Source organism: Eubalaena glacialis, chromosome 10 (genome assembly GCF_028564815.1).
Source record: "Eubalaena glacialis isolate mEubGla1 chromosome 10, mEubGla1.1.hap2.+ XY, whole genome shotgun sequence".
In the NCBI taxonomy this organism is placed as follows: Eukaryota; Metazoa; Chordata; class Mammalia; order Artiodactyla; family Balaenidae; genus Eubalaena; species Eubalaena glacialis.
In genome coordinates this window covers 122,083,203-122,103,579 of record NC_083725.1, presented here as the reverse complement: position 1 = coordinate 122,103,579, position 20,377 = coordinate 122,083,203, and the positions used below count along the sequence as shown (strand labels likewise).

Sequence of the window (20,377 nt, the reverse complement as noted above, 5' to 3'; positions counted from 1 at the left end):
CCCCCTCCTGCCACTTTGGTACATCCCGGCCTACGGCGTCCGGGCGGGGCCGTAAGGGCCCGGCGGCGGCGTTCGCGTTTCTCGTGTCCGCATGACTGACAGCTGCGCGACGAGCTGACGGCCCGCAGGTATAGCGCCCCCGGCGGGGATGCAGTCCGGGTCCCGCTGCCCGCGCGCCCGAGCCGGGCCCAGGCCCAAGCCGAGCCGGCGCGAATTTCAGGCCCCGAGCGCAGAGCCCGACCCGAGTCTCAGCAACAAGTTGCGGGCCGGGCCGGGGCGCGGCGACCCCGCTGCGGGCGGGGAGAGCGGCTGACCGGCGGCCAGTGGGGACCAGGAAGGGGGGAGGGTCTCTCCACCTGGAGCCGCTGCCCGTGGACACCCGGGGGTCTTTGCGCTGAGTTTGGAGGACCCTCGGAGTCGCCGCCCAGCCCGATCGCCCCCACAGTAACGGTCCCGGCCCGGTAGTTGCCCGTATCCCTGACGGCGGGAGGGCGCGGTGCGAGTGACCCGGCGGGTGGCGGGCTCAGCTGGCCGCTTCAACCCCCAGCGCCGCTTCGGTCCGCTTCGCCCCTGTTCCTCCTGCCTTCTTCCCGGGGGAGGGGCTGCGAGGGGGTGCGAGATGGGGCTGGCTGCACCCGTCCCAGGCCAGGCTCTGATGAGTCGGGCGCCTGCGATCTGGGAGCGTCGGATCTCTGAGGACCGGGAGGGTGGTCAGGGGGTCGTCGTGGAAGTGGTGTCCTTTGAGCTGAGCCTTGACAAGGGATCCCGAGTGTGTGTGAAGGAGCAAGACAGATACCGGCAAAGGGGACCCATGGGCTGAGGCCTGGAGGCTGTGCCTGTAGGACAGAGTAGGTGTTGGAGCTGGAGGTGATGGAGCAGGAGCCATGAAGGATTTAAAGGGAGGGGAGGCTGTGTCTCTGGAGATGGCCTGGGGTGAGCCCCTGATCCTGTGGCTGTGTGCCGTGAGAAGCATGGAAGGCTCCCTGGAGGAGGTGAGCTTTGGGCTGAGGAAGGTGGATGTGTCTCACGGTGGCCCCTGTAACCTAGGCACCTATGCAGAGTCTGGGCACATTTGCTGGCCTGGGGCGTCTGGATTTCTGGTTGGGGTGGGTGGGGCCTGACAGTCCTCTCAAGGTGGGTGACGGAGTCTGGATTTAGTTGAGGGGCAGGGAGATGGGGGTCCCCAGGGTCCTGGAGAGGTTGATCAGAGCTTCTGCCCGCCTGAAGTTTGGGCCCTGACAGCCTCCCCAGTGACGTTTGCCATCCCCCACCCTGCCACGTGCGGAGCCACGAGCAGAGGCCACCTCCCTGCCCAATGCCCCCCCTTCCCAAGCTGACGGGACACATCCTGTCCCCGGCCGGGGCAGGGGCCTTGAGTCACAGTGGCCTGGGGTTGGAACCGGGCTCAGCTGTAGAGGCTGCCGCACCTGTGGAGGTGAGGGAAACAGGGAAGGGATCTGGGATGCCATCGGGGTAGCTCTTCGGGAGCAGGAGCGGGTGTGGGCAGAAGGCTTCCTGGAGGAGGGGCCCATGGTCCGCCTCACCCTGCTCTGGCCCCAGAAGTTGTTTACTCCCAGAGACTGAGGGGCCCGAGAGCCAAGCTGACATTCCTGGAATTCTGAGAGCTGTGTGTAGATTGGGGGGAGTCTCCTCCCTCCAGCTCCTTGATTTCCCAGGAGAGGCCATGGGGAGCAGTGTGGCTGCCTGTGTGCAGGCCCCCTACACACATGTGCACAGAGGCCCCTTGGGGCACTTGACCCTCCGTCTCCACTCTGCCCTGGCTCAGGCCTGGCCAGGCTAGGCCTGAGGACCCAGGGGAGCCTCAGAGGTCAGCCCTGCCCCCTGCTCGGCTGGCCCCCTGCTCGGCTGGCCCCCTTGTGTGTGTGGGGGGGGCAGGCTGGGGCACGGGCCTGGCTCTCCTCAGGGTGGGCAGGAGCAGGAGGGCGCCCCGGGAGCCCAACACACGGGGTCGGGGGTAGCGGGGCCAGGCCTGCCTGCAGGGGCAGTGGGGTGTGAGCACAGATGTGGCCCAGACCTCTGGGAAGGGCCGGAGGTGGGGCAGGGAGAGTGAGGCGCTGGTTTTCCGAGAATGCGGTGTCCTGCCCCCAGGGGCGGGGGCACAGGGAGGGAGGGCTGTACTCACATGTGGTCTGGAACCCAAGAGCCCTGTTTCCTGCTAGAGGAGGGTCACTTCAGGGCAGGCAGGGGACAAGGGGAAATCAGCGATTGAAGTTTTAGCTGCCCAGAACCTCTGGCCCTGAGTGTTGTCCTGGAAACAGGCTGGGAGTCAGCTGACCCTGCCCCCTGGTCCTGGATCACAGCCTCCGCTTCCCCATCTGTGAAGCGTGGGTGGAACCAGACGCTGCCCAGCTGGAGGGTCCCCATACTGGCTGTGTGGGCCTGGGGGTCCCAGGCTCAGCCCGGAGCCCTGGCTGCTTTGGGTAGACTCGTGCTCATGTGGTGGGGTGAGCGGGGTGCTCGGACGCTTCCCCAGGGTCCGACGGGGTCGTCTGCCTGCAGCATCTATGGTAACCCTCTGGGCCCTGGGGGCTGGGGCCTCGAGAGTGGTGGTGTTTGCAGGCGTGCTTGAGGCTGAGCTGGCCTAGCCTAACGACCCTGTGGACAGGCCGGGCCCAGGGCCTTTGGGAACGTGATCATGTGATCGTCTGCCAGCCTGGCCCCACATGGGGCTCCCCGAGGGCACCGCTCAAGAGGGGGCGGGGGGGGGTGTCAGCGCTGAGGTGGGCGCGTACACTGTGGGCACCGGAGAAGGGTGTTCCCAGGGCCTGGGGTGCGCGGGAGCTGCAGGCTGGTAGGGGAGGGCCCTGAGCTTGGGCTTGGCCTCGGTGGGCCCAGGGAAAGCCTGGGGGCCCCTCGGCGGCCTCTTCCTCGGGGACCCCTCCCCTGGAGGGGGTGTCTCCCAGCCCCAGGGGCTGCAGTTTGGGTGGGGGGAGGTGGGAGGGTGTGCGGGCCGGAGTGGCAGCAGGAAGGCCAACACCACGGGCCTGTTTGTGTTGGCGGGGCCCTCCTGGCTCCTCAAAGCCGCCTCAGAGCCGGCTCGGCCTGGGGGCCGGGGTGGGCGGGCTGGCTCAGCTCTCCACCCTGCGCTGCCCACTGGGGTGTGTGCTCCGGGCCGGGCCCACTGCTGAGGCTCAGGGCGGCCACGCCACTGGGAGCTGCCCGCCCACCCCAGGCCTCCAAGGCCGCCGGGGCGATCTCTGTTTCGGCGTTCGGGGAGGTCCTTCTCTGAGTTAGACCTTGGTCTGGCCAGGTAGGCACCCACGACCTCCGTGTGGCTCACGCTCCCCCAGGGTCCCCACCTGCCCCCGCCCTGGGGCCCCGGAGAATTCAGAAGGCCCAGCCTAGGGCTGGCAGGCTGCAGGAGGGTCTGTCACGGAGTTCTCATTCAGCCCCATCCCGATTGCCGGCTGCACGTGCCATTCCGGGGGACGCAGGCCTGTCGGAACCTGTGCTCAAAGGAAGCCCAGAGCAGAGAGAGGCTTCCTGGAGGAGGAGGCTGGGCCTGGGTGAGGGAGCGAGCCAGCCCGGTGCTGTCGGGCCCTGCACCCATACCCTGACCGCAGGCTTGTGCCTGGGCTGCCCGAGATGGGGCTGGGGGCCCCGGGCTCATGGAGGGGTGCTGTGGGGGCCAGAAGGTGGGGAGGTTATTCATGGAGGGTCCAGGGGTGCCTTTGGGGTGGGGGCCAGGAGGGTGGGTGGCCGTGAGGGGTGCTGGTGGAGCTGCCCAGTAGGGCCTGACGGGGAGGCCCGTCCCCCCGACGCCCGGGTCTGGGGGTGCGGGGCGTGCAGACGCAGCCTTAGGCCTGGAGAGTGGTGGGCTGCGATGCATGGTCCTTTGCTTCTGCGGTGTGGCTATGGGCTTTGGGCCCCTCAGCTCCTGGGGAGGGGGTTCATCAAAGAACATGAGAGGGGCGCGTCCCTCCCACTCATTGCCCTCGATGTGTCACTGGGCCTGAAACCCCTCCACGGACGCGTCTTCCCCGGGCACAGCGGTTGCTGGGGGGGGCGGGGGGGTCCCGGACCCTGGGCCCACGTGCCTCCTCGCCCCACCGTGGTGGGTGCCGTTCGTCCCCCTAAATGAAGGGACAGGTCTCAGGTTGCCGGGGCCTCCACCCGCTCAGTGGCTTCATGTCTGCCCCAGGTGTGGGTGTGAGTGGACCGGCTGGCAGTGGGCTGCCCACGAGGGCATGGCTGTGAGGGGGTGGGCATGTGCCAGTGTGGCTGTCCCCTCCTGCCCCTGGGCCGCTGGAAAGACACCTGCCCCACCCCCAGGCTGCAAGGAGCCTCTGGTCTGAGGGGTGAGGTGTGAGGGGCGGGGCGTGTGAGCTTGGGTCCCCCCACCCGCAATCCCTGGCTGGTAGGGGAGGACAGAATCCCCCTTTGAGCGCCAACGGCAGATCCATGGGCCCCGTGTGAGTCATCGCCTGCTGGCTCCCTGGGGAGAGCATAAGGCTGGTGGCTCATGGCATCTGTCTGCTGGGAACCCAGGAGGGCGTGGGGTGCAGAGCACCTCGGGATGAGTGGACAATGCCGGCTGGTCTCAGGGCTCCAGGACCGCTGGGGGCTGGATGGCCCTCAGTCCGCGTGTGTGTCCACATCTCTGAACATGTGTGTTCTCTGTGTGCACGTCCCCATGTGGGCACTCTTGTGTCTGCCAGGGCATCTCAGAAGGCTGAGTGACCAGAGGGTGGGGATGCAGCCGCCTGGTCTGGGCCGCTGGTTGGTGCTCTGGTCCCCTGAGTCTGAGTGCACCACCACCCAGCCCCCAGCTGCCCCTGCAGGGACCCGGTCCTGAGTGGAGAGCCCCACAGAGGCTGGGAATGAGGTGCAGCACGGCCTCCATTCTGCCCGTCTTCCTTCCACAGAGCTCCGGTTTTGGCCTTGCTGACTGCTCACCTGCCACCTGGCCGGCCTTCAGGGGCGCCGGGCACCGCCTGCCTTCTTCCCTGCCACAAGCCCAGGTATGTCGCGGCCCGTGGGGCAGTGGGGGCAGCGCTGGGTGGCCTCCTGGTCTCCCCCACGCCTGGCCCAAGGGCCTTGCTGGCTGGATACTCTCCTGGTCCCGGGACAGACCGAGGCTGAGCCAGCCAGCTGTCACCCTCTCAGCATGTCTCACCGGGGTCCCACTGCTGGAGGAACGGCTGGACTTTGAGGACAGGGTCCCTGGGGCTGGCTGGGAAGCGCCCCACTTGGTGGCCTTGATGTGCTCACGTCCTCATTGCCATCGTCCCTGGCATCCTTGGTGGTTTTCTGGTTTAATCTCAGCTCAGACTCACAGGCTCACCTGAGGTGATGGGTGCAGGTTTTAGAGACAGGAGAGGGCTTGGCAGGAATTTGGGGGCGTTGGCATGGTGTTGGCTGAGTGAGGTGGGGGAGAGGGCAGCCTGGGTGCTGGGCCCCATCGTGGGAACGCAGGCCGGCCTTCCACCCCTGCCCTGAGCTGCAGTGTGATGAAGCGGAGGACGGGCAACGGGGGGAGGACCCCACCCTTGTCCTCAGAGGCCCTGCCCTGGGGCCAGGCTGGGGAGACAGACACATCCTTCAGCCCTCCTCAGCCCTCCTGTGTCCAGTGTGCATGCTGAGCGCAGGCCCTCTCATGCATTGTGACTCTCGGGGCCTTGAGTGTCCATCCCTGGCTTGGGCGTGTGGGGCTGGCTGAGCTGGGCCAAGGGAAAGGTAGCCAGAGGCTGCTGGAGTTCACCAGGATCTCCAGGGGTCACCGGCTGCCACTTGCTCTCTGGGCAGAGCTGCGGCCAGTGGTCTCTACAGGGCCCAGATGGGGGCCCTCCGAGGCTCACTTCTCCACTGGGCCCCTGGTGCGTGGTCACCGTTGTATCCCTTTCCAGGGGTCCAGACACGCCAAAGAATCCTTGGCGGAGGACAGGGTGGAGGGACTGTGGGAAGCCCCAGGCTGGCTGGCATGTGGGCAGGGCAGGGATGCTGGGGCTCTCCTGTCCCCACTCCCTGCCAGGGCCAGCTGGGCTCAGGGAGGACCTTGCTAGGACACCGCCCTGAGGGCTTGAGCTGCAGTTCTCCTCAGGGCCTGCCGGGGGCAGCGCAGGGCTGGTGCAGTGGTCCTCAGGGCCCCACAGGGCTGCCAGACCTCACTGGGCCCCCAGCCCAGCAGACGTCCCCCAGACGTGCTACCTCAGGCACCTCTCAATCTCTCAATGTGTCACTTTGTCACTGACAGGCCTCCTCCCCCGCCCCCACCTTCCTCCTCCTTCTTATTCCCCCACTTCTTTTCCTCTCTTCTCCCATCTGAGTTCTGCTGACCTTGGGCGAGTCCTTCCCTCTTTGGACTTCAGTTTCTGGGACCATCCTATGGTGTGGACGCCACCAGGGGGCGGCCTCAGTGACTGGGAAGACCCAGTCCAGGGTGCGGGGTGCATCCAGGCCTGCGGCCACTCTCCCCCAAGCCTGGCTCCCCTGCTGAGCTGAGAGGCCCAGGGCAGATGGGGAGGAGGCATCTGGGCCCCATGCTGAGGTCCTCCCCACACACCCCAGGGCCCCCACCAATGGGTGGGCTGTGGAGGCACAGCTGAGGGGAGTCTCCCCCTTGTGACTTCTAGGCTGCTCCTGGCGCCTGTCTGTCTGCACGGCAGCACGTGTGCACACCACACCGCCGGTGCAAGGGGCCTTGGAGCATCATGTGTCCCTGTCACCCCGCTTGTGTGGATGTGTCTGGGAGGGCCTGGTGCCAAATGAAGTTCAGGGCCTCTTGGTCAAAAATCATGGAGAGTTTCAAGACAGTGGCAGCAGCGCGTCAAACCAGAGAGGGGGTCCTGTGTGACATGTGTCATGGGCACATGTCACATGCCGGTGAGGCCGGGCCTGCTCCCTGACCAAGGAGATGGGACCATGGCAGGAGGACAGGGGGGCCTGCGTGAGCTCTGGGCCTGGAGTGGGCCGCCAGCCTTGGCTGCGGCCTGTCTCTGGGTGCCCAGTGATGACTCCTGCACTCCTGTGTGTCCGGCCCCTCCCTTTAAGTCTGAAAACCTCCCCTCATGCCTTGCAGAGTGACCCACCCTCTGGGCACCCAGGGTGCCCCAGAGCACCCTCCCCGCTTGTTCTCCCTCGCCCTGGCCCCTCTGAGGGGCTTGTCCTTCAAACCGCAACTCTGCTCCCTCTCCCAGGACCGCCCCCCAGGTTGGATCCCCCAGGCTGACCCCTGTCCTATGTGAGCTGCGGGAGCTTTGGGGTCCCCGCGCAGCGCTCGCTCAGCCCAGGGTGGGCCGCTGGAGAGTGTGCACCCCGGTGGGTTCCAGCTGCATTCCCCGCGCTACTTCGATCTGGGCCGGGGGCCCGGGCCGGAGCTGCCGCTAGTCGCCACCAGACAGCAACTGGGTCACCCCTCATTTGCATAGCGCTTTGCGTTTCGCTTGCGGTCGGAGGCCTCAGAGCCCAGCCGGCAGCGGGGTCCCGGCGCGCTGCGGCTTCGGGGCAAGGCCCGGGCCGTTGCACCCGGGGCTGAGAGCTGCCTGGACGCCCGCCCCTAGCCCCTTACCGCGCTTCCCGGGCCGGGCGGGGAAAGGGAGGGGGAGAGCGAGGGGCGCCGGCGCGGGCCGAGGGCCGAGGGCGGCGCGGGGGCACCGTCCCGGGGCTGCGATTGGCCGGCGCGGGGCGGAGCGGTCGGATCTGAGGGGCGGGGCGGCGAGGCGGGGAAGGGGTGGGGGGGGGTGGGGGGGGGGTGGGGTGGGGGTGGGGGGGTCCGCGCGGGGGCGGGGCCGGCGCGGATTGGCGGGCAGGCGGGCGGGCGAACGCGGGGCGGGGCCGGGGCCGGGGCCGGGGCCGGGGCCGGGGCTGTGGCGGGCCGGCCGGTGTCCCGGGCCCGCCGCGGGTCCGAGCGGAGCGGCGCGCCCGGTGCCAGCGCGGGCCGGGGCGCGGAGCCTGGGGCGGCCCCGGCGGCCCCGCGCGATGCGCCGCTCGAGCACGGACGAGTCCACGTACCGGCGCAGCCCGTCGCCGCCGGGCAAGGAGCCGGGCTTCGCGCGCTGCGGCCCCTTCTTTGGCCTGCACGCCAACCCCGGCCCCAAGGCGGCCCAGGCGCGCTACACGTCGCCCAAGGGCAACAAGTACGTGGTCTTCTACTTGGACCTGTCCTTCATCTTCCTCCTAGAGCTGAAGCGCTGCAGCATGGCGCGCGGCTGCCTGCAGGGCGTCAAGTACCTCATGTTCGCCTTCAACCTCCTCTTCTGGGTGAGTGGCGCGGGGCCCCGGGGTCGCTGCTCGCGCTGGAATGCGGGGGAGACACCCGCGACGCAGACTGGGGGGTGTGCCTGGGGTCGCCGGGGGCCAGGGCTGGACCGGCCCCTGGGGAGGGTTTCCGGTGCCGCTGGGGTCCGCCGGGCCTCTGCACTCTGGGCGGCCGCCCCGCGCCCTCTCCCCTCTCTGTCTATTCCTGAGACCGGCCGTGTCCCGCACCTGCCGCAGGTCGGCGTGGGGCCCTGCGCCTGGCCTCTACCGGGTGTGAGCCCCTGTCCGTGCGCTGAGCCGCTGGTGCCTTCTCCTCCGGCCCCTTGCCTCCCTCCCTCTTCGTGGGCGCAGACCATGTCCTTTCTGCACTCGCCTCCCCGGCAGACCGGCCTCCCTGGCTCCAGGGACCGCACCTGGGGAGGGGCTGGGCGGGGGCGGTGGGGGGAGACGGTCCCCAGCCTCCCGAAGCAGGGAAGGGAGAGGGAGGGTGTGTGGGTGAGCCCTCCGGCTGGACCAGACCCTGGGAGGGATGAGGAGTCGGCAGGAGACCGGGGCTTCCATAACTTTCGCTGAGGTGGGTTGGGTTTGCTCAGAGGAGGTGCCTGTGTCCAGAGTAGAGGTGTTGGCGCTACAGGGTGGCCCCTGTCCCCCCATACTGGAGGACACAGTTGCCACCCAGACCCAAACGGCAGGGAGGGTGTTGGGCTCGGGCTGTGGCAGGTGTCACACCTGACCAACTGGAGCACGCCTGGCCAGGCCTGGGCCCCACTGGCTGGGCTGGGGGAGGGTTGGTGGAGAGCTGATGCCAAGGTCACTTCCTGCTCCCACCCTTCTGCCACAACTGGGAGTGAGGGGGCGTGGCTTTCGCTCCGGCCTGGGCTCTGGACCCCAGAAGGAGGCTGTCAATTGTAAGCTCATTTGCATGAGGTCCAGTTAAGGCGAAATGCTCAGAAACCGGGGCCGCATTTCTGCACATCCCTTCTCTCCTGGACCCTGGCCTGGGAAGTGGGAGGGTCACTGGGAGGGGTGGCCAGCCTGGGAGGCTCCTGCCCCAGTTGCCCCCTCCCGAGGCAGTCACCCGAAGAGTTGTTCTCTGCAAGGGGCTCCTGGGAGGGGCAAGGCCCGGGCCCAGAGCGGAGGAGCCCCCCGAGAGGCCAGGAGCCAGCAGCAGAGGTGGGTACAGCTGGAGCTGTGCCCAGGCATGTGCAGAGGTGACTGTTTTCTCTTGGCGGGGGACACTGACCAGATGCAGTGGGCACAGGTGTAGTGAGCAGTGAGCTGCTGGCAGGGTCAGTGTGCTATAGGCAGTGTGACAGGAGAAGGCTGCAGGCGACAGTGTGACCAGAGCTGGCAGCCGTAGGTGTGACGGTGGGGAGCAGTGAGGGTGGTGGACTGACTGGGGGATGGGCAGTGGGTGTGGGGGATGGTCCCAGGTGGTGGGCAGGACCTGCTTCTCCCCTTCCCTGACCTCCCCAGTGACCCGGGTACCTGCTTGCCCGGAAAAGGAGAGGGGGCTCCTCGAGGGGGCCTGTGCTCTGAGAGCAGCCCACCCTAATGGGCCCCCAGGCCGAACTGTGTCTGCCCTGTGAACCCTGAAGGAGCCTCCGTACCAGCTGCAGGGCGGACGCACTCCACTGATTCCTGCCGTGGATGACGTCCTCAGCCCAGGAAAGAACAATTCAGGAACCCCCTGGGATCCTCTCCTGGGCTAGAAAATCCAGTTCCCTTTTATTATCCAATTACACTCCCCAGCCAAGCAAACTGGGCCCCTGCCAGTGTGCTGTCTTGGCCTCTCCACACCCCACCTTGGTGCCCAGCGGGGTTCGAGGCCTGGGGGTCAGAGAGGGGACACACGGGAAACACGCTGAGGCCAGGGGTGGTGAGCATGGTCGAGAGGCTGGCGGGACATCCATCCCCCCCTGGTCCCTGTGCAGGTGTCAACTAGGCCATTGCTGCTGGTGACAGAGGCTGCAGGTGGGTGGGGTGGGGCTAGAGCACCCCTTCCCCGGGAGCCTGGCTCGTCTGCTGTCTGGGGGTGCTGAGTCCCCACAGGAGGGGTAGGTTCCCCCCCCACTTTCCCACTTGGGAGGAGCTGAGGGGAAGTGGGAATGAGGATCCCAGCCCGTGGACCTGCTTGGAGGTCAAGATGCAGTGACCTCCCCGTGGCTTCCTCCTGCCCCCCAGCCCCTGCTGGGCACCCCTTTCCTTCAGGAGTCACCTCAAAGCCCCCATTGTCCGTAAGCAGACCCCCGCAAGGCCCTGTCACCCACACCTGGCCCCATTAGGCCCCTGCACGCCTGGCGGGTCTCTCTTCCCGGGCCTAAGCTCGCCTCCTCCAGCCACGCCAGCCCACCCCTCCCCCTCGGTCCCCAGTGCGGGGAGCGCCCCTGGCTGAGGATGGGGGAGGGGCGGGCTCTGAAGTTAATTGGCTCTGTGTGCCCTGTTTGCCGGGTTTTCCCTGGGGGCTTCTGGAAGGGCAGGGTTGAGGCCTCCAGCCTCGGGTACCAGTGGGGCTGGAAAACATCACCCATCTGTCCTGGTCCTGCGTGGCCTGTGGGTCACTGGCCCATCTCAGGAGAGGAAACACGCCCGCCCGTTGTCACCAGGGATTGCAGCTCGGGTGCCCTGAGACGGGGAGCCATCAGAAGGTGCCGGCGGGCAGCAGGGGGCACCCAGGGGAGGAGAGGCCCAGGTGCCGACCGACCCCCAGACCTCCACCTGCCCTCCTGCGGCAGCCAGGCCCTCACGGGGCAGGGACAGCTCCACTGGGGACACAGCTGCCCTCCTCCAGGCGTGCACAGGTGGCTGGATGTCGTTCCCCAGGTGACATCTCCTCAAGCTGTCCACTGAAATCTATGCAACTGACTGTAATTAGTTTCCTTAAACTCCAGCAAGCCCCACATCCCCCCAGGCTCCAAGATGAGAGGACTGGCTCCAGCCCATCAGGGAGGTGGCCCCACTGACCAGGGATCCCCTGAGGCTGGTGTCCAAGGAGGAGGAGCGGTGCCCTGCCAGGGCAGCCGGGGAGCAGACAGGGGGCAGGGCCTCGGATGGGGAGGTGGGGCCGGGCCCCCCGGCCTCTCCCCAGCCCCCTGCCCCGCTGCACTGGGCAGCTTCGGGCCGGGGTCCTTGAGCCAGCGGTGTCTCCCGGTGAGTAGGGCTGTGTGCGGGGGCGGGGGCTGAGCCGCCCCTGGGGTGCTCTCCCTCCCCCTCTCCAGCTCTGGGTGGGCGCTCAGGGCTCCCCCAGGGGCAGTTTCTGTGGCCCCAGGAGTGGTCTTGTTGGTTTGGGGCGGTCCTGGGCAGAGGCAGGGCTGGCTCTGAAAGGGGAAGGTGCTTCCGGGCTCCGTGGCCGGGGGGCCGCACCCAGGCCTCAGCCGTGTAGCCCAGCCCGCACCTGCCCAGCTGAGGGCCCGGCTCCCTGCTTCCCTGGCAGGGGTGCCTCCTGGTCTTGCATCTGGGCTCCTCCCTGCTCCGCCTCCCCCTGCAGTGTGGGCAGGGTCTGTGTGTGTGGCTGGGCTGGGGGTCGAGCCCTGCCTGCCGCCCAGGCTTCCGGGCAAGTCCTGCCCTCCTGGGGTCCTCAGTTTCCCCAGCAGCACCACAGGGGGGCCTTGGTTTTCCCCTTTGATGAGCTACAGACCGAGGCCTGGCCTGCTGTCGCTGGCCTCTGGGCAAGACGCCCTGAGACTGGTGGAAGATGCTGGCAAAGGGCTGTGCAGGGCTGGGGGACCACCTCCCCCAGCCCCGCTGCAGTTGGGGAAACAGGCACGTGCAGGGTGCCCTGCTGGAGGTCACGGCGCAGGGCTGGGGGCCTGCAGACCTGACCCCGTGGCTCCTCTTGGCCCCAGCCTTCTGGAGGTGCTGGGGGCGTCTGTGTGTTCTGGCTCCGGTTTCTTCCTGCAACAGGGTGGGGCAGGGCAGTGGGGGTCCTGCTGCCTGGGGACCCTGAGCCGGGGTGGGTGGGCAGCCCGAAGCGGGGGTCCTTGGCCGTCCTGGTCAGGTCAGGGGTCAGGATGCCACAAGATGTCGGCCCTGCACGAGCGTCCATTTTTGAATCATCCCACTCCCATTAGGGAGTTGGTGGCAGCAGTTGGTCGGGGGCCCTGGGAGTTCTGTCTGGGGCAGAGAGGTGTGGCCTCAGCCACTAAGCGGGGCAGGGGGCTGGGGAGAGGCCTGGGGGCCCGGCCCCACCTCCCCATCCGAGGCCCTGCCCCCTGTCTGCTCCCCGGCTGCCCTGGCAGGGCACCGCTCCTCCTCCTTGGACACCAGCCTCAGGGGATCCCTGGTCAGTGGGGCCACCTCCCTGATGGGCTGGAGCCAGTCCTCTCATCTTGGAGCCTGGGGGGATGTGGGGCTTGCTGGAGTTTAAGGAAACTAATTACAGTCAGTTGCATAGATTTCAGTGGACAGCTTGAGGAGATGTCACCTGGGGAACGACATCCAGCCAGGATGGTCCCTGAGGCCCTGCATTCAGTCCCCCCAGCCCCTGCCTTGGGCCCTTGCAGACCTGACTTCTGGCACAGGGGATAAATTTTGCCGTTCTTGAACTTCATAGAGATGGGTTCTCCCCGTGTCCTGTGGCTGTTCTTGGCTGGGAGGGGCGTGTCACCCCACCATGCCCGGCCCCCACCCCAAGATTGTGCAGGCTGCCGGGGGAGGGGCTTCTGGACACAGGCTTGGCCCCTGTGGGTACCCAGCCCTCCACCCCGTTCCGAGGACCTGGCCAGCTGCCCGGCCATCTGCCACCCTGAGCCATGTGGCTGGAGGGGCAGCAGCGGAGGGCCGGCTGGCACCCTCCCCACATGGGCCTCACCAAGTGGCCCCACCTGCCAAGACCTAGGCCAGCCCCCAAAATGTGTGGACAAGAAAAGAGACAGCAGGAAGTGGGGAGAACATGCCAGGCGATGGGCTGGGTTCCGGTGGGGACAGGTGGGCAGGGTGTGCGCCCCAGGGGTGTGCGAGGGGCACAGGCAGGCCCCGGCAGCCACAGGGCTGGGATGGGGGACCCCGATGGGTGGGCTGGGCTCCTCTCCCAGGCTGTCGTGGGGTTGGGGTCTGCTCCTGGGCCCCGCCTGGGCCTCTGTCTGGCCCAGGCAGCGATGAGCGGGGCTGGGGAGGTGCAGCGTGGGACACGGGGAGGGTGGGGGTGGAGTCCCAGCCGCCCTGTCCTGGGAGGGACCTGGAGCGCCCAGCCTTCCTGGGACTTCAGCCCCACTTGTCCTGAGTTTGATGTTCTGTCTGGGTCTAACAGGGCCCATCTTCTCCTGTACTCGGAGGCTGTAATTTTCCTGGAAAATGTTTTAAAAGCTGCCTACGCAGAAACAGTTTCAAAATTACAGGTAGTTTTATTAGCCACGTGCATGCATCCCGTTAGCGCTGAGTTTCTGGTGACTGGATGTGCTTGAACAGGGGGCGCCTGGGGCTTCGGGGCAGCGTGTCGGTGACGTGTGTGCGTGTTGTGGGTGAAACTGTGTGATGGTGAGGGACGTGGGCTGTGTGTCCGCGTCACAGTGCGTGTGACGGCAGCACCTGGGTGACAGCTGGCGGGTGTCTCTCCTGCCATCTCGGAGCTGGAGGTGAGGATGCTTTGTGGGGTCTTAATTGAAGAAGTCTGTTTCCACCAAGGCTGGGGGCAGCGCCCAGCCTCTCCAGGATACCCCCGACCCGGACGCCCCCCCACCCCCCGCCGCCTCCACAGCGACTTTGCCGCGGTGTCCTCCCCGTGCCCTTCCACGCGTCCCCACGGGGCCAGGGAGCTCGGAGGGGCTCATTTTCCTGCTGACGGGAGCCATCCGCGCTGCCCTTGAAGGCAGAGCCATCTGGGCAGCCGTTTGGTTTTAAATAACAATTCTCCTCTCTGCTCAGAGGCAGCCCCACCCACCCCGCCGGGGCCCTGGCCTGGCGGCTCAGCCCGGAGACGTAACCCTCCCAGAGAGGGCGCTGCTGGGCTCTGCAGGGGACGGACGTGTGTGGGCTGGGCGAGGGCCCAGGACAGCCTGGCCGGTCGCTGTTTCCTGCAGCCAGAGTGGCCCGACTTCAGCTCCCTCCAAGGGGAGGCTGCCCCCACGCTCACCCTCCCTGGCCTCTGCCCCAGGGTCCCTCCCCTGCCCCAGGGTCCCTCCCCTGCCCCAGTCCCGGCCAGAGGCCAGGGGAGCCCTCTCTGCCTGCGCAGGTCTGCAAGGGCCCCGCTGGCTGCTCCCAGCTCCAGCCTTCCCCCGGCGTCCTTGGAGCGCCCCTGAGACCGGGGACGGCCCCTCGGCTCCCCGTTCCTCACCTGCAGGTCGGGTGGGAGGGTTGAGGGAGCCAGCACCTGTCCCAGCCTCTTCTGTGTCCCATCATGGCACCCCCTGGGCAGGTGTGGGTGCCCAGAGGCGCTGGTGGCCGGTCTTGCTCCCTCGCGGTGGCCTTGCCGGCGGTCAGCACCATGGACAGCTCTGTCCCCGCACCGCTGGCCGGGGCCTGCCACACGGGGGTCATCCCCATCCCACAGGTGGGGGGCACACACATCTCCGTACAGCCAGCAGGCCCCACCATACCTGGGGCTGTGCCCAAGCCCAGCTCTGCGGTGAGGCTGGATCCTCTGGGCCGTCACCTGCTGCCAGTGTCCCCAGCCCGGCTGCTGGTCCCCCCGCCACCGCCCCCCACCCCGGGCACACGCCCAGAGCTGCAGCCCCCACCCCGCCCCGAGGAGGGCTCAGATGGGCGGGATGAACAGGCCAGGGCACGAGAGCCCTGTCCTGTCTGGGATGCTTAGCGCTGCCACCCAGGCCCCACCCTCAGCCAGGAGCATCCAGAATGGGTGGTTTATAATTTTTAGACAGAAGCTCTTGTTTTGGTGGAAGGTGCAAAGAGGGATGGGGTGGGGGTCAGAGAGGAGCGCTGTGTTTGCCCTGAGCTGACCGGACCCCCATGGGGGGTTGTCATTCCAGCCCGGGGGCTCTCCTGGCCCACTCAGCCAACCCCGGCGAGGCCCAGAGGGACCTTAGACGCCAGCAGGAGGCCTGGGCCAGAGCCCCTGGCGCCCGCCCACCCCTCGGGGACCCCACAGCTGCCCCTGCTCTTGGGCTGGGAGCTGCACCACCGCCCCCCTGCCCCATAATTGCAGTCTCTTGCCGGCCCGGCTTCACGCACGGTGTGTGCTCCCCGGTGGGTTAGTGAGAGCGGAGCAGCGTCCCCCATCCCCACCCCTGTAGCCAGGGCTGCCTGCTGGTGAGGGCGGGGTGAGTGAGTACACGCGGGGAGGCGGAAGTCTCCTCAGGCAGGGGTCTCAGGGCCCATCCGGCCTGTCTGAGTCTGGGGTGAGGGGTCCCTGCCAGGGTCAAGGCCAGATGTCGAGGAGGCTCCTGGGCCCGGGGGGTGCGGGGCCCCATGTGCTGCCCAGTTCCGAGTGGGGCAGGGCCCCCAGAGCTGCCAGCCCATAGGCATCAGTCCCCAGGTGGTCTCCCAAAGCCCAGGTTGCCGTAGGTCCAGGGTCTGGTCAGCCATGTGTGGGGGCTGCCCGCCCGCAGCCCGGCCCTGGACATGTGCTCCCGTTTCATCTGGAGACGACCCAGAGGCTCAGAACCCCCGGGGCTGGAGCCACAGCGCCCTCGGCGGCCGCACTGGCTCGCCCCTGTCCCCTGAGGCCAAGAGCCGTCCCCGGATTCATCACCACCTGGCCTTCTCTGCCTCTTCCTCCTGTTTTAATCAATTTTTGTAATAATGAGCAATTACGAAGTTCAATAAAAGCTCCAGTGGTCGAGGGGAGGGGGCCAGGGAGCGGGCCGGCAGGGGCTCCAGGGACTGCACCTCCTAGGGGACAGCTGGGGCCGAGGGCGTGGTGGGGGGGGATCCAGCCCGGGTAACAGGACAAGACTGGGAGGTCAGCAGGGCAACGAGGGTGCCCGGGGTCTGCCACAGGGGTCTGGTGGGCTTCTCACCTCCTGCTCCCGCTGTCCCTCTCGCCCTGTCCGGGGCCCAGCTGGGCGGCTGCGGCATCCTCGGCGTCGGCATCTGGCTGGCGGCCACGCAGGGGAACTTCGCCACCCTGTCCTCCTCCTTCCCGTCCCTGTCGGCCGCCAACCTGCTTATCGTCGCCGGCACCTTTGTGATGGCCATCGGCTTCGTGGGCTGCGTCGGGGCCATCAAGGAGCACAAATGCCTCCTGCTCACCGTGAGTCCGGGGGGAGGGGCACGCCGGGCGGGACGCGGTGGGGGGGCCGGTGCGCGGGGGAGGCCTCCCCTGACGGACTCGGACACGCACACCCACACGTGTGCCGGGCAGGGCCCCTCCAGCTGATACTGGGCCTGTTGCCTCCAAGACCCCCTCTCCCACGACCCCCTCTCCAGCTCCTGTCCCAGCCCTCTTGGCCCCCCAGGACCCTCAGCTTTGGAGATGGATTTAGAGGCGGGAACGTTAATCACAGATAATGGAGGAAAATGATCCCTGGGCCGGGCTCCCTACCTATTAGTGTGCCCAGCACAGAGGCCTCTGGCGGCCACCCAGGTCCTGAATCACCTGCTTCAAATGGGGTCTTTGTCACGGGTGGGGCCTCCAGAGGGTCTCAGAGGGCACGTCCCCCGTCTGTGCAGCTTCCGCAAGTGTCCAGCACGTTCCAGATGTTCCCGTCGGGGCTTGGACCCCTCGGAGCAGTGGGTAGGGTGTGGCTTCGGCCCCTTGGACGAAGGAGGAAGCTGGGGTGCGGGTGGGGCCCCGACCCTGGCCTTTCCCATGGGGTGACTTGGAGTTCGGAGGCTGGTGCCTCCTGGGGCAGCGTGGGCCCAGGTTGAGGGGGGACAAGATCGGGCACCCCAGGAGAGGACCGGGCCCGCTCCCGTGGCCCTGTCCCTTCTCCCCACTCTGTCCAGGGGCCCCATGGGGCCAGTGGGGCTTCAAAGAGCGGTGTGCCCCACTTACCCTGGCTTCTGGCCCCACCCCCCGCCCTCCTTTCTGGGGGAGCGACGTGGCAGGAAAGGAGGTGCCGGCAGGCTCCACTGCTCAGCCCGGTCGTGGCGCCAGGGCTGTGCCTCTGGGGGTGCCCGAGTGGAGTCTGCCACCCTGTGAACGGTCTGAGCAGTCAGGGGTGGTGGCTTCTCCAGCTTGGTTGTGCCTGAGAGGGCACTGCCCCCCTGGCTGCCCTTGGGGACGTGACCTGGGGGCTGGGGGTCACTGCAGTTGGACCCACTCCCTGGATGGGGCCTCCCGGGGCGTCGCTCCACCTGGCTGCCCATCATGAGGACACAGGCGCGGGCCACACGCGTGTGCTTCAAGGCGTGAGGCTTGTGCTCAGAGGTCGAGCGAGAGACAACGGCCCCTGGGATGGAGACGGGAGGGTTCCGAGGGAGGTGGGGCAGCACGAGGGGCCTGGTGGTCTCCAGGCTGCAGGCCTGGCTGGGGGCACCTGTCTGAGGTTTGCGGCCCCGCCCCTGGGGGCAGTGGGGGGCTGGCTCGCTGAGGCTGCCTCCTCGCCCTCAGTTCTTCGTGATGCTGCTGCTGGTGTTCCTGCTGGAGACCTCCCTCGCCATCCTCTTTTTCGCCTACACTGACAAGGTACCGCTGCCCCCACTTCGGGTGTGGGTGTGGGTGCTCCACCCTGCCCACCAGCGAGGGCCAGGTGCTGTGGGCGGCGAGGAGTTAGGAGGGGCTGGGAACCCACGCCAGGGACCCCCAGCTCTGCGTGCACAGACACTGGGACCCGGGCCGTGGGTTTGCTTCTAACTGCAACCCCAGGAGGCCAGGCCTGGAGGCTCCGGAAGGTTTCTGAGCTCCCAGGTGGCCCGGGCTGGGTCCCCTGCTCCTGTCTCAGCTGCGTGTCAGCTGGAGGGGAAAAATCTCTCATCCCCCACTCCCATACAGTTGTTCATTTACACAAGTGAGGGCTCATTTACGTGTGTTTTATTCTCTGGGTTATACTCCAAGACTGTTATTTTTTGCTCATCCGGTTTGGCTTTGGCGGCTGGAGCGCTCAGTCGGCTCCCGCGTCCCTGACCTGCCCCTCAGAGCACCTCCCTCCTTTCTGGTGCTAGAAGACACTCCAGGCCCATCTTGGGGGTTCCCCGCCCCAGCCCTGGAATCGGCCGTTTCTCCAGGGAGCCTGGTTCCTTTATCGGAGAATGAATGCTCTTAGGAACCAAGATCTGGGCGCTCTCGGCTGGCAGCACGGAGCCGCGTGGGTTGTAACCGGTGTGTGCAGACACAGCCCCAAGGGTTTCTGTGCCCGTCCGTCTCCATCTGTACATTAACTGACGTGTCTGACTGGGATCCCGTGCTCGGCACCACGGGAGGCCCAGGGAAACCTTGGGGCCAAGGCCAGAGCCTGGTGGGGGCTTCTGGGAGGAGGTGACCGCAGGGAGGGGGACAGAAGGCCCGGGGGCCGGGGCGGGCGGGGGTCTGGACGAGGTAGGTGGAGCTGGCCGCTGGGTGGCCCCGCTGTCCTCCAGATCGACAGGTACGCACAGCGGGACCTGAAGAAGGGCCTGCACCTGTATGGCACCCCGGGCAACGTGGGCCTCACCAACGCCTGGAGCATCATCCAGACAGACGTGAGTCGGGGTGTGGCCGGGGCGTGTAGGCGGGGGGGCGTGGCCGGGGCGGGGATGTGTCTCCCTCCCGCGCATAGTCCCAGCCCACCTCTCCCGCAGTTCCGCTGCTGCGGGGTCTCCAACTACACCGACTGGTTCGAGGTCTACAACGCCACGCGCGTGCCTGACTCCTGCTGCCTGGAGTTCAGCGAGAGCTGCGGGTTGCACGCGCCCGGCACCTGGTGGAAGGCGGTGAGCCTGGCCCCGGGGACTGGGGGAGGAGGGCCGGCCTCGCAGCCCCTGTGACGCCTGCTCTTCCTGCAGCCGTGTTACGAGACGGTGAAGGTGTGGCTCCAGGAGAACCTGCTGGCCGTGGGCGTCTTTGGGCTGTGCACAGCACTGGTTCAGGTACGCGGGGACCCACCCCAGCCCCGGCCCCGGCCCCCCAGCACCTGTGTGAGCCCAAGGAACAAAGCAGCAGAGGAGTGTGGGTCCCCAGGCGGAGGTCAGGCTCACAGGGGATAGTCAGGGACGATGTCCATGGGGAGGTGACCTTGGATGCCTCAGAGGGCAGGCCGCCCCGGACTCCTGAGCAGAGGGCCCTACCGTCTCCTCGTGGACGGAAGCACAGACTGGATGTCTCTGCTGAGGGCCCATGTGCCAGCCCCGTTCCTGCAGGCCCTACCCAGTGGCCGTGGTGGGCGGTGGTCACAGGACTGCCCAGTGCAGAGTGAAGTGGGCAGCCCAGGCCCTGGTGTGAAGTCCAGCCAGCCCGCCCCTGCTCCCCAACCCCCATGCAAGACCCGAGTGCCAGGACCCTGGGGGAGCTCGAGGTCAAGCAGTGTCAGGGCAGCCCCCGTTTCTGGGGTGCAGACAGGGGTCCCAGACAAACACTCCCCAAGGGGTGATGGCAGTTTGACAAAGAGGCAGAGGGCAGCTGCTGGGGGCCTAGCCTGGAACCCGTAGGCCCTGAGACCACCAGCGGAGCCCAGGGTGGCCAAACCCAACCCAAAGGGAAGGCGGGTCTGGGGCTGACACCAAGGGGCCCGTGGGGGGCAGGCCCTGCCCGAGGCTTCCCCAGGGAAGGGGGCTCCAGGCCACCTGGGAAGCTGTGGTGTGGGGTCGGGGTGCCTGCCGCGGGCTGTTGTCCCTGGAGCAGCCCTGCCCAGCCCCGCCTCTCCCCACAGATCTTGGGCCTGACCTTTGCCATGACGATGTATTGCCAGGTGGTGAAGGCTGACACCTACTGCGCGTAGGCTGCCAGCTGCCCGCCACCCCTGCTTCGCTGCCGAAGGACGTCGCCCCTGGGGAGATGACCATGTCCCCACCTGCCTCTCCCACTACAGGACCTCTCACCAGCCCAGGCATGGGCACGGGAGGAGCAGGCAGCCAGAGCCCCCAGGGCTCCCAGCCAGGCCTGTGAGCGCCGGCCGCGCGGCCGGGGCTGGGGCCGGGAGGGGCTTCTGGCGCTTCTTACACCCAGGTATCCTCCAGAGCAGTGTCTTCCCCCGCAGCCCTGTCCAGGGCAGGGGGCTGGGGTGGGAGGTGAGGGGTTGACCACTGGTCCTGGTGCTCGAGGCGGGTCTGCAGCCCCGTCCACCCACATTCCACAGCGGGGCCAGGGCCGGCTCTGCGTGCGTCTTAATAAAGTGTGTGGGCAGCA

At 67.5% G+C, this 20,377-nt stretch overlaps 1 protein-coding gene across 6 annotated transcripts; it reads left to right on the top strand.

Annotated features, from left to right (window-relative positions):
- The first annotated feature begins 19 nt into the window (after window positions 1–19).
- TSPAN4 (tetraspanin 4) lies at window positions 20–20,377 on the top strand. 6 transcript variants are annotated; one of them, XM_061202304.1, is made up of 9 exons: window positions 20–128; window positions 4,887–4,982; window positions 8,141–8,220; window positions 16,175–16,366; window positions 17,669–17,743; window positions 18,634–18,735; window positions 18,835–18,966; window positions 19,039–19,122; window positions 19,902–20,377. In XM_061202304.1, the coding sequence occupies exons 3-9, from the start codon at window positions 8,158–8,160 to the stop codon at window positions 19,968–19,970; spliced, it is 717 nt and encodes a 238-aa protein (XP_061058287.1). In that variant the 5' UTR covers window positions 20–128; window positions 4,887–4,982; window positions 8,141–8,157; the 3' UTR covers window positions 19,971–20,377. The 6 variants fall into 6 exon arrangements, with proteins under 6 accessions (XP_061058287.1, XP_061058289.1, XP_061058288.1 ...); XM_061202306.1 differs by lacking the exon at window positions 20–128 and adding an exon at window positions 202–461; XM_061202305.1 differs by lacking the exon at window positions 20–128 and adding an exon at window positions 1,339–1,435.

Bases quoted from the DNA above. Each gene is read 5' to 3' on its own strand.
- TSPAN4 (XM_061202302.1), top strand. From the start codon at position 7,939: ATGCGCCGCTCGAGCACGGACGAGTCCACGTACCGGCGCAGCCCGTCG. The intron at 16,367-17,668 runs GTGAGTCCGGGG...CCTCGCCCTCAG, and splicing joins ACAAATGCCTCCTGCTCACC to TTCTTCGTGATGCTGCTGCT. The intron at 17,744-18,633 runs GTACCGCTGCCC...GCTGTCCTCCAG, and splicing joins TTTTCGCCTACACTGACAAG to ATCGACAGGTACGCACAGCG.